Raw genomic sequence first — 13,739 nt, forward strand, 5'->3', positions numbered from 1 at the left:
TTTAAGAAACACAAAAGCCCACCTATATTCACTTCAACATTTAAGTTTAAGTGAATCGAACGGCTTTTGTGTGTTTCTTAAATGGCTTACAAACACCTTCCACGCTGCAATGGTTTTCGTTTCAGCACACGATCTCAGATCAAATCACATGCTATGCGAGTACATCTCCCTATATATATATATATATATATACGTGTATACACAAATATATATACACATATATATATGTATGTATATATATATATATAATATATATATATATATATATTATATATATATATACGCATATATGTTTGGAGGGGGTGTGGCCATGTCTGTATGTGTCTGCATGTGTCTGTATGTATACCATGAGCGACAACGGATATTTATAAAAACTGAAATTACAGGTAGACTAAATGTAATTCATGTAAGCGTACATACATGCATGCATGCATAAATACATACATACATACATACATACATACATACATACATACATACATACATACATACATACATACATACATATTTCCTTTGTTTTCTATTTTCTATATTTGTATTTTGAAAACTTATAATTTAACCTATATTTTTTTATATTTTTATACGGTAATTTTTTCATTGCTGTTACTCATTGCTTTCTTGTTAATTGTTATATTTACATTATATAAATACATTTTGATATATTTCTTGAGAAGAGAAAAACAAGGAATATATTAAAACGATGTATCTTAATATAACTCTTGTTCTTAAGGCGACGAGCTAGCAGAATAGTTAGCACGCCGGGCAAAATACTTAAGGGCATCTCGATCGTCTTTACGTTCTGGGTTAAATTCCGCCGAGGTCGACTTTGCTTTTCATCATTTCTGGATCGATAAAATAAGTAACAATTGAACACTGGAGTCGTAACAATTGAACACTGGAGTCGATGTAATCGACTCATTCCCTCTCCAAAATTCTGTCCTTGTGATAAATTTGAAATCATTATTAAGGTAGTAAGCTGGCAGAATCATTAGCACGCCGGGCAAAATGCTTAGCGGCATTTCGTCCATCTGCACGTTCTGAGTTCAAATTTCGCCAAGGTCGACTTTGCCTTTTGTCTTTTCGGGGTCGATAAAAAAGTTCCAGTTGAGTACTGGGGCCGATGTAATTGACCTACCTTCTCCCCTTAGCTTGCTGGCCTTGTGCAAAAATTTGAAGCCTATATATTTCAAGTTACTCTTTTCTATTGCATTGTGATATAATTTTATTATAGTTTATTTATTTTTGTTGTTATTATTATTCCATTATGATTTTACTTTTTTTTATTTTGATTAATGATTTTGAATTTCCAGTATTTTATTTAATTCCATCACCTCAATTTCCAGCCTCTTAAATGTTTTATATTATTTCAGTGGATGATTTACAAATTGGCATATTAATTAGAAGGTGGTAGATTTATTGGTATGACTCGGTAGATGGTCAAACAAAATACTTTGTAGTTTTCAGTTACATCTTTTCTTCTTCTAAATTCAAACCCCACCATAACCGACTTTGCTTTTTCCTATCCTGCGTACCCACGTCTTCTTTGCATTTGAGGTCTAATGCCGAAATCAGAAACCGTTATTATATATTAGTAGATGCGCAAGGCAGAGACTGAAAGTAAACCAAACATGAAATCGGTTTTGTTATGAGAGAACCCTGAACACCCCCACGTGACTTAAGGTGGACTAAACGGTAACAATAAATAAGAATTGAGTGAACTAAGTAGGGGATAGTTCGACAGTGTTTCTTCGACGTGTGTTGGTTAACAGTCGGTAGGTGAACAGTGACTACTGAGTATCGTACCTACGTTCGAATAGTGCGTTCTGTGTTAACAAATAATTTCTGCGATAGGTTATTTTTAGATAACCACTACCAACTATTTATTTTTGTAATACCATTTTACACCGGACGTGTTTACCCACGTCATAACAGGTTCCAGTATGCTTGAGGGGTATTTGAATCCATAAAAGGCTTTTCATTTCAGTTTGTCATCAAGCAAAAAATTTTTTCTTAATGACAAACTGCACTGAAAAGTCAATTAAGGATTCAAATATTTCTTAGAAATACTTGAACTTGTAGCTGGCAGAATCGTTAGCACGCCGGACGAAATTCTGCTAAGCATTTTGTCCATCTTTACGTTCTAAATTCAAATTACGCTGACGTCGGCTTTTACTTTCATCCTTTCGAGGTCGTTGAAATAAGTACCAGTTAAGCACTTGGTCGATGTCACTGACTTGACATCTCCCACAAAATTTCACACCTTGTACCTGTAGCAGAAAGGATTGTATTTTTTTAGTCGTGTTTTATTTTTACTTCTTTGTTTTAACATTTGTGCTGTTTACCCGGTGTGATAACGATTTTGCCAGCACGCCGTCTTGAGTCAAATCAATAATTAATTCTTTTTTATTGGCCACAAGGGCTGACACGCATGATTTGAAACATGAAGGGACAAGACAGGACGAAAGGTTACAAAGGGTTTTGTCCGTTTTTGAAAAACATCGAGTAAAAACTTTATAACAATTAAAAATTAAACAATGAAAAACTCCCAAAAGGGGGAGACGTTTCGAAAGGTTCCTGGTGGAAAAAACCCTACAAAAGCCAACGGGAGCCTGGTCAAAAAAGGGGTGTAGAGGGTGCCCTTTTTTTCTCCTTTTACATTACCTTTTTGAAATCACAGGCGAAACCTGAGAACTGGTCCATTTATACTGGCCAGTCTCGCACAATTCACCCACCTTTCATAAAACTTGCTATCGGACAGCACTTTCCTCTCTAACCTCATCTTCCTTTTCAAGTGAAACTTGAAAAAGTTGATGAGGCCTTGACCAAAGAGGAAAGTGTCTGACTTTAGCCCTTTCAAACGAGTCCACCACACCACCTCTTTCGCCAAATCAATAATAATAATAATAATAATAATAATAATAATAAACTAGGAACGATCGCAAGAAGTTATAAAAATAAATCTGAAACGATTTAATCGAAGAGAAGATCGGATTTCTATTTAATGACATTTAATAAGTGACTGTTAGCATTTATGTCTTCGTTTCCCTTGTTCAGAATACCCAAGTCTATTTTTGTATTTTTCTGGATTGTTTTGATTTCATAATTAGCAGTGCAAATACATATGTTTCCAAACCTTAAGATCGCTGGATCTTCTATAAAACTATGAAACATTTATTGATACGCATTTTTATTCGGACATCCTCCTTGCATGTGCGTAGTGTTTCTATTCTTTTTTTCTTCTTTTTTCTTTTTAGCAGTGTGCAATAGTTTGACAACTCTACGTACCCAGTTTGCCTGTTATTTGTGATTGTTATTTTTATGTGTTCACAGAATTCAACCCTGAAGAGAAATTGATGTAACACTTGAACACTTGTGCTCTCTTTTAGAATCTCCTTATACAAACATTCATCCAAAACTTTTCATCGTTATATCATCCTATATTGTTTAGCATCGGTTTTCTTGAATTTTGTGCATTTCTATTGACCGACTATCCATAAACTTGTGATTGAACTCATAACTATTTACTTAACATGTGACCTATGCCATCCTGTCACCCTACCATTCGTGTTTTATTTTATTTATCTTCCCTATATTACCGAGCGCAAATTTATTTCATCCCCTAAATTTTGTTGGGCCACACCCTACACGTGTTCTCTCTGGTGGATTTCTGTTTGACATTCAAGATAGGGAATCAAAATCAACGCCTTTCCATCAGACACATGACCTAACCCGTTGACACTCAACCATCCTGATCAAATTTCCATTAAACTGTTTTCATCATTTCACGTATTTAAATCGCATACGCTTACGCAGCCATATATATTCACATGAAAACACACATCTACATACATACATACATACATACATACATACATACATACATACATACATACATACATACATACATACATACATGCATGCTTCAGTGCAAATATTGGCGCTGTACTTTCTACTCAGACGAAACTATTAAAAAATGTACAGAAAGAAATATTTATGCTTAGGTAAATGCTAAACGTTCATCACCTTCCTTATAAGGTAATGAACATTTAGCTATTTATATATTTTTAAATGCTTCCAATTCTTGTCTATCTTTTGTCTTCGTTGAGTTGTTTGTCTTTCATTTTTTTTCTCTTATTGTCAATAACATAGCATTCTCATCTGATCTGTTCATTTTACATTTGTCTCACATATTACTGTCATTCCTCACCCTACGCAATACACAGGGAAGGAGAGCAAAGGGAAACAACCGCAGAAAAATAAAACAACCCTGGTATTTTGAAAGTGCTGTTTTATTTATTTATTTATTTATTTATTTATTTATTGTTGTTTGCTTTTTATTGATCCCGCGTGAAATGTGCTTACTCATCTGTTTAAGTTCTTCCCAGATTTATTTTACTTACCTTTTGAATAAAAAAATGTTTTCTTCCTTGTGACAATACTATCACGTCTGTGAAAATTGGGTAAACCCCACATTTTAAATTCAACTGGCTTAGGGGAAAAAAAACGCTGTCATAGATGAAAGGAAGAGTTATTAATAATGAGGTTAAAATACAAATTGAGAAGAAAGTAAATCATAAAGGGAGTTTTAAAGCTGATTGTTCTTTGGAGAAACCCTTCGTTTACAGAGATTGTTTCACTGAAGAACGTTGAATGAAGAAGGGTCTGGACGATCAAATGAACTATTTAAGCGACATGACTTTCGATGTTCTGTTCAATCAAAATCCTGGCTAATGTCATGTGCAATATCATTGAGAAACAGTGCTGGACTTTGGGTATTGCAAAAACCTTGGGATAGGGATGCCTTGCCAGAGTCAACGCAGAAGAGTCATTGAAGAATAGAAAGTATTGTAAAAAACATTACTGGAATTCATCATGTCAGAAAAGTATTGCACTGACTTCTGCTATGACATTTCTACTACGACATCTCTGTAGTGTCATATCTGCTGTGGTATCGCTTTCATGGCGTGGCTCTAGTGACTTATCAATGAAGTCTTTGGAATGAAAGTTCTCCTATAATGTTTAGTTTGGGATATATTTGTTGACAACGCATCTTCTATTTTGTTTCTGCACTAATATTTCTACTATAACGTCTATGATATGATGTCTCCGTTATGGAGTAACGGCTTTAGCGCCATCTTTTATAATATGTCTGCAGTGACGGCCATGATATGGAGTTTCTTATTTTCGTCGGTTATAACAGTCTCAAATATGACATATATGCTATGATGTCTCTTCTGTGATATCTCTACACTGACGTTTCTTGTAGTTGAGAAACATGAGCTACTTGTATATTTTGTAGGATCAAAGTCGTCTCATAGATACGAGGGTGAGTCAAAAAGTAATGCCATTTTGTTTAGGACAGGTATAATTTCCAACACAGGAACATCAAAATGAGGCTGGTCCTCTGTGAATCACATCACTGTTTCTCAACATAGTCACCGTTTCTCTCAATAGCGATGTTCCACCTTCGAATGAGAGCATGTATCCCTGCCCCGTAAAATTCTGTTCTTCGAGCCACTTCTTCACTGCAGTTTTCATTTCCTCGTCACTGGACTATCATCGTCACTGGACTATTATCTCTTCGGCCCCATGAAAGAGGGCTTGAAAAGCAAACATTATTCCATTGACGAGGAAGTGAAAACTGTAGTGAAGAAGTTGCTCAAAGAATAGTCAACAGAATTTTACGGGGCAGGGATACATGCTCTCATTCGAAGGTGGAACATTGCTATTGAGAAAAATGATGACTATCTTGAGAAGTAGGGATGGGATCCTCAGAGGACCACTTTCAGTTTGATGTATGATACATGTTCCTGTGTTGGTAATTATACCTGTCCTAAACAAAATGGCATTACTTTTTGACTCACCTTCGTACAATATCCGTCTGCTTTATCATAGGTCTTCAGATCGAATCTGCTGCAGGCAATTCATCACATATTGGTGCAATATACTTATTTCTATATGCTACTGCGGTTGATCGATGTATTGACAGATACTAGAGCATCTGGCAATGTTACGAAAGATAGAAAACTGGCGATCTAATTTGGAGAGAATGTGAATGGTTTATTTCTCTTTCTCTTAATACTATACAGCCATGTGACCTGATTATTTTGGGTGCTAACTTGACGTTTTACAGAGTTTACTTGATCTGCAAGAAATAGCAGTCACATCTTCCTCAAACCAAAACTTAATGACTTTCAGACATGCTCTACACTCATAAATCTCCTTATACCTGTGGTGTATTTTTTTATCAAATTTCTTATTTAATGTTATACACATCATCATCATCATCATTGTTCGACCGTGGTCGAGACAATGGAATTTACCATGCTACGCCAGACTTCACGGTTCATCATGGAATTACGGAGGTCCTGTTGCTGGATGCCTGTATCCCTGGAGATTACATCAGGGTAGGAGAGTGTGCGCCCTCTGGTATTGCGAGTAGATGGCTTCCAGAGAAGAAGAGTAGAAATTGCCTCGTTTTCAGCTCTACAACAATGTCCAGCAAACTGGACTCTCCTACCTTTCACAAGAGATGACATAGGTGGTAGTTTCCCATATATTTGCATTTTGGTTGGATGACGCTTCCACGAGAGATTTTGAGCTCTCATAAGGAGGCGAGTGTAGGTTCCATCCAACCGCCTCTCAAGCTTCTTTGATAACGTCCAGGTTTCTGAGTCATATAGTAGAATTGGTTCGACTGTGGCTTTGAAGATTTCAAGTTTGAAGTCTCTACTTAGATTTGATGACCAGATCTTACGCATGTCATTACAGGCTGACCAGGCCATACCCTTTCTAGTTAGAAAATCTTTTCAAGATGATGATATGTGACCCAATATATTTGTTACACACACATACACAAACACACACACGCACACACATACACACTCACAAGTTTGTTTTATTTTCTTATTAATATCGAAAGTTTGTGATAAACCCATAAAACTACACCCGTCCCCTTAAAGTTCTTGACCACACTGAAGTTTTTAACATCATCCTAAATCCTGAAGTTCATACATATGACTTTATTTTTCAAAATTCATTTATTTGGTTTTATTTTATATTTTTAGTTCGTTTATTTTTAGTTCTAGTTTTAAAAGACATTTTTTAAATTTCTTTTTAAATTCATTACATTTTTTTATTTTTTAAATTCATTTCTTTTGAAAATTTTTCATTTTTATTTTCACTTATTTTTATTTCATTTTGAAATTCACTTTTTTTTTTCAAAATTCATTTATGTTTTATTATCATTTAAAGTTATTTTTATGTTTTTAATTTTTTAGTTTTATCTTTATTTTGATTTTATTTTTTAAATTCAATTTTATTTTCATTTATTTTATTTTATTTTGATTTTTAAAATACACACATATATATTTTTTAATTTTTTATTTCATCTATTTGGTTTTACTTTTTTAATTAGATTCATTTAAGTACTTTTAATTTTTTTATAAAATCTGTTTATTTTAATTTTTTCGGCTAGCGTATTTATTTTCGTTTTATTTCTTATTTTATTTATTTTTAATATGTACAATTTCTTTAAACATTTAATTGTTTTTATTTTAGTTTTTAAATGTATTTAATTATTCTATATATTTATTTGCCTTTTATTTTGGTTTTGTTGAAATTTTTACTTCATAGTGTCCTTAAGTTGCTAACATTTGCGTTAAATTCCTCCAATTTCCTCCTCTAATTTTGTTCTTTGTTATTGTTGGTTCCACAAATTGCATGTGTCCAAATGTAAATGCGTTTTATCTTTTTGCAGAATTCAAAACTCTGATGACATCAGAATGAAGCAACCTGTTCATCACCTGTCCACCCGTCCACCCGTCCACCCGTGTCTAAATTGAATTCCATGTATCTCGAAAGGACACTCAAAGACGTTATTTTTCTTCTCCAGTTACTTTTAGTTCCTCTATTCTTTCTACGTCTACTTACACTTACTCTCTCAGTTTTTTTTTTATCTCTTTCACTTACGGCCTACTGACTATCACACATCTTTCTCTGAAGATGACACACAGCCCTTGGCACGTCGATATATTGCTAATAATGCTAGTTATAACCTTCGTATATATCTTTCTCTAATCGATCGCACACTTACCTATACCCAATCCGTCCCCTACCCATTCCTGCCAATAGCAAACACAACATCCAGTTAATTTTACTTCTTAATTAATTTGTCTACTTATTATTTATGCCAAACCTTTAATTTTTGACATGCTTCATTCAACTATGACTAATACCACAACTACTACTACTACACCACTCTACAACTATTATCAACAACACCATTATTGCACATCTCCATTACCACCACTACTATTATTAAACAAGGAGATAAAAAGAACATTCAGCCACTATCACTGCTGTCTAGGATTTTTTTAACAATCTGTCCGCTGTATTTCTTTTCCTTCAGTATGTGTACTTAAGAAACAGTAAAGTTTTACTGCTGGAATGGGGAGGAAGAGTTTATTGTCTAAGCTTCGTGACAATTGCTGACACATAATAACAATAAAAAAAGTTCTCTGCATACTGAGTTCAAATGCAGCTGACGCCTGATTTACTTTCATCCTTAGGGGTTCAATAAAATAAGCACCAGTAATATGCTGTGGTACATATTAAATGAATTTACTCTACCCTTCTCGCTCATTTGTCCATCCTCTCAATTATGTTGTTTGGCAGACTTGTTAATGTTGCACAAAATATCTTGCTGCATGTCTTCCAACTCTTTACATTCTGAGTTCAAATCCTGCTGAGGTCACCTTTGCTATTCACCCTTTTGGGGTTATAAAAATGAAGTGCCAGTGAAATACTGAGGTCGATGAAGACGACTGCACCCCACCTCCAACTCCTCCAAACTTTTTCCTCTAAAACGAGAAACAATTATCATTATTGCTATTATTATTGGTGGTATTAAGGCGGTGAGCAGACAAAATCATTAGCACACCGGGCAAGATATTTAGCGGTATTTTGTCCGTCTTTACATTCTGAGTTCAAATTCCGCTGATACCGATTTTGCTTTTTTTCCTTTCGGGGTCAATGAAATAAGTACCAGTTGATCAATGGGGTCGATGTTGTCGACTAGTCCCCTACGCCAAAATTTCAGGCCTTGTGTCTATAGCAGAAAGGATCATTATCGATGGTATTGCTTGTTATGCTGTTATTGACGGTGGTGATGGTGGGGGAGGGGTGATGCTACTGATAGTAGTAGTGGTGGTCATGGTAGAAGTGGTGGTGGCTGCTAAGTTTTTTATGTGGTGGATGTATATTTGCTATGTTTATAATTATTGTTTTCGTTATAATTAATATTGTTGCTATCGTTGTTATTGTAAATGTTATTGAAGAACAGCAAGTCGGCTGATGCAGCAGAGCATCAGACTAAATGCTTTCGTCAACAAATCTGAGTTCAAATCCCACCAGGGTAGACTTTGCTTTCTCATCCTTCCAGGATCGAAATTTTAAGTACAATTCATATCTTGGTGGGAATGACACTCTAACTAAAACTAAGTTTCTCTCTCTCTCTCTCTCTCTCTATTTCTCTCTCTCTCTCCCTCTATCTATCTATCTATCTCTTTGTGCTAAATTTTCAGTTATTGTGCCAATGTTATATTATTGTATTATTGTTGTTGATGTTATTGTTCTTACTAGGGTAACAGAGAATGGAAAGGAAGAAGTCAGAACTATTTTAACGATACTAACGAGTTCTATAATACACTAACATTAAATCAAATTCACAACTAATTTAGCAACAGGGAAAAGGTGTACAAGTAACATTCGGGGTTGTTACCATTACAGCAGAACACGTGACTATTACACCACTTCCTCATCTTTGTTACTTAGTCAAGAGAAATAACCTTCATTATCATCACCATCAGCATCATCATCTTCATCAACAGCCGCATCTCTATCATCAATGTTTTCGATTATTCTCTTTACTTATCTCACATGTGCCAAAGATTAAGCACATCTGAACATTAGCACAGAAGCATGCGCGCGCAGCATACACATAATAATAAAAATAATAATCATTACTGTTGTTGTTGTCACTATTATTAGAATTAGAATTATTATTTTTGGGGTTTATTTCATGATTAATATTTAACATATTTACATTTCTTCATTGCAGTTGTTTCGTCGTCGTTGTTGTTGTTGTTCTTAGTAATGTTCACGTTATTTTGTATGCAACAAACTATGGCATAATGTCTTTATTTCTCATTATTTATCTTTGTTTAACTCTCTCAATCTATCCATCTAGATGTCGCTTTCAGTCAATGTACATAAATACAAATATTACATATCTGTGTGTGTGCATATGCATGTTTGTATATGTATGTGTGTGTGTGATGTGCATGCGTACGTGCATCAGTATATATGTATATGTCTATATAAAACTTTTATAATAATAAATAATGATAATAATAATAATAATAATAATAATAATAATAATAATAATAATAATGATCATGATAATGATAATAATAATGATGATATAGATAAACATATTGTATACATATAAATATGCTTATATATACATGTATACATATAAATATGCCTATATACATATATATATATATTATATATATATATATATATATATATATATATATATATATATATATATATTATATATATATATATATATACAAGAGTTACGGAACAAAGTAGATAAGATCTGGGCTACATATGTTTCGTAGCGAGTGGAACCTCAGAAATGGTAAATATTCAAGCGAGGCGTATACCGCAGGCTTGTCTTCAAACTGAGGATATCTTGATTAAATGAAATGTTACATTGTTGCAAGGAGGTACATGTTGAAGCCTGGAAAGTTCACTCTGAACTTCCCAGGCGTCAACGTATACCTTCTTGCGACAATGTAACATTTCATTTAATCAAGATATCCCCGGCTTGATGACCAGCCTGCGGTATACACCTTGCTTGGATATTTACCACTTCTGATATTCCGCTCGCTATGAAACATATGATTGAAGGATCTTATCTACTCCACTTCTTAACTCTCGTATTCCTATTCGCACACCCAGCAACCCTGGTCGCCTACCGTGAAATATAAAAAGTACATTTTTCAGCTTATCGTACTTCGATACGAAAAACTTCCACAATCTTCCGTCTCAATAAACCACTATTGTCCCTGGAAGTTTTTCTTTTAATAATTACTACGGATTGCTTGAAACTAACTTTATTCCTCCACTTCGATCCCTGGATCTTATATGTATATATATATATATATAATATATATATATATATATATATATATATTTCCTCCATGTGATCGGCTTCAAAAATTGTTAAGACACTAGGATATTTTTCTATGTTCCTTAACATGAAACCAATGGTAGCCTTGATTCATAAATAAATAAATACATACATATATATATACATATATGTATATATATATATATATATATATATATATATATATATATATATATATATATATGTAATATTTTATGAAAAAACATTATTTGAAACTTTTGTATTTTTAAGTTGCTCCTTTTTTCTGTTTTTCTACACATTGTCCACTGTTCATCTCCAACTACTATTACTACTACTATCAGCATTGTAATTATTAATGTCTTTCTTCTTATTGTTCCTGTTGCTAATATTTTGTTTCTTGTTATTTCAATACATAGCCTTGACAAGAAATGAATGCATGCCTCTATTCACATAAATTACTCTGTTTGCCATTGACAATATACAAAATACAAAATTGCGAAAAATAACTGTATAGCGAGATTCAAGATTCATCTAATGTATTTATACTATGGAGACGAGGTTACCAGGCAAGTGATTTGATGTGATACTATCTCTTAGAACTAAAGCAGATGCATTGTGGGAGACACGTGCTAGCTATTTATTTGTAATAAAGAAAGCTTCTAACAAAGCAGAACATTTTACAAAAACGACTTTATATTTCGAACGCAAAGGCCTTATATACATATGTTACCACCTCAAAATATTAGAATATGTTTCAACACGATTTCACATCAAGTATCTTAAAACGTATATATACATATATATATATATATAATATATATATATATATATATATAATATATATATATATATATATATGTATATATATATATATATATATATATATATATATTATATATATATATATATATATATACATACATGCATATCCAAATACATATATGGATATTTGCTTGTATACATACATATATTTGTATATTTTTATATGCTTGTATGTATATATATCTATGTGTCTATGAGTGAGTGGACGGGGGCACATGCAGTTACAACTCTGTATACAGAAGGACAAACTACTAATCGTCCGTAAAGTGTCCGGTTTTGCGGATGATAGTGAAAGCGAATGCCAGAACAAATAATAAAAGTATGATATTAATCTCCATATATTAATAATACTTTTGTTTTAAGCTTGACTTTATCTTTTGTTTCTATTTTCTTGCTCTAAATAATTGTTTCCTTATTTGTTATCGTAGCTATTGTCATTGTTTAATGTATGCAAATCTTTTTTGCTTCACCTTCCTTGAATGTTATTCAAACTTTCATATATGTCTGTATTTGTGTATGCCTCAATATATTAATTAATCTATGTGTTTATCTACTTAAATCAATATACATAAATCTATGCATATAGGTAGGTGTATATATGTATATATATACATATACATATATACACACACACACATATATATATATATGCGTACATATATGTATACAGAGACAGATATCGATTCAGTTCCACCTACTCGTAAAAATAAAAAATGAAAGGTGACTATTTGAATACACCCAAAAATGTAAACACATGGACATGCTTTTTTTGAAATGAATTGGTGAATATGTCCTGCAAAATGTAACTAACATATTTAGGATGTAGTTTATTGGATATGCCTAAACCATATACCCAAGCATTCATAGACAAAAAGAAAACATTCACACACGCACGCACACGCATACGCATACACATGTTCAACACATATTGAAACATATGCTATGTATTAAAGTACAACTAACACAGGCATTGGAAACTTTATCTTACTTGCCTTGACTATTTTACTAACTTTAGTAACTATACATTAGCACAGTCAAATTAACAATAGACTGTAGTAGCTGTGATGGTTATCCAATGACAAATCCTCGCACCCACATCCACGCGCACTACATAAAAACGTATATTGCATATACATAAACTAGAAAGTAATATTTTCTGATGCAACATTATATATATACATATGTATATGTGCATATATATATATGTATACATATATATATTCATATATATATATATATATATATATACATATATACACACATATATATATACACACATATACATACCCAAAGTATATAATCTACATATCAACATACAAAAAATGTATATATATGTAATATGTATATATATACAATTATATATATATGTATACATATATATATATATATCATATACATATCCATAATATATTATCTACATATCAACATACAAAAATCTTATATACTATTCAATATTTTTTTTCTTTCACTCATTAAATTTTTCTCTCATTTTTCCAGAATTTTCTAAACTGATGATGGAGTGAGTTCTTGGGCTTAGATAACAACGATGATGTTCCCCTGTGCAGAAGGGAAGAAGTGCTTAACCCCCACCCCATTCCCTGGTATAAAGAAAAGGTCTCTACATAACCTGTTGCTCTCAATTTATGAACACTGCCACAGCTAAAACAAAAAAATCACTGAAAAATAAATAATG

The 13,739-nt window shown here is 32.8% G+C and overlaps 1 protein-coding gene across 2 annotated transcripts in view; it reads left to right on the plus strand.

Annotated features, from left to right (window-relative positions):
• The window catches only part of LOC115213894 (troponin C), a 77,110-nt gene that overhangs the window by 62,694 nt on the left and 677 nt on the right, over window positions 1–13,739 (plus strand). Inside the window, exon 5 of one of the 2 annotated variants that reach the window (XM_029782863.2) lies at window positions 7,760–8,500. In XM_029782863.2, the coding sequence (XP_029638723.1) occupies window positions 7,760–7,788 (29 nt within the window). In that variant the 3' untranslated portion in view covers window positions 7,789–8,500. Of the gene's footprint in view, window positions 1–7,759; window positions 8,501–13,543 lie in introns of those variants that run through there. The other variant, XM_029782864.2, reaches the window with a different exon arrangement.

The sequence above is a fragment of the Octopus sinensis genome, linkage group LG7 (genome assembly GCF_006345805.1).
Source record: "Octopus sinensis linkage group LG7, ASM634580v1, whole genome shotgun sequence".
Taxonomy (NCBI): domain Eukaryota; kingdom Metazoa; phylum Mollusca; class Cephalopoda; order Octopoda; family Octopodidae; genus Octopus; species Octopus sinensis.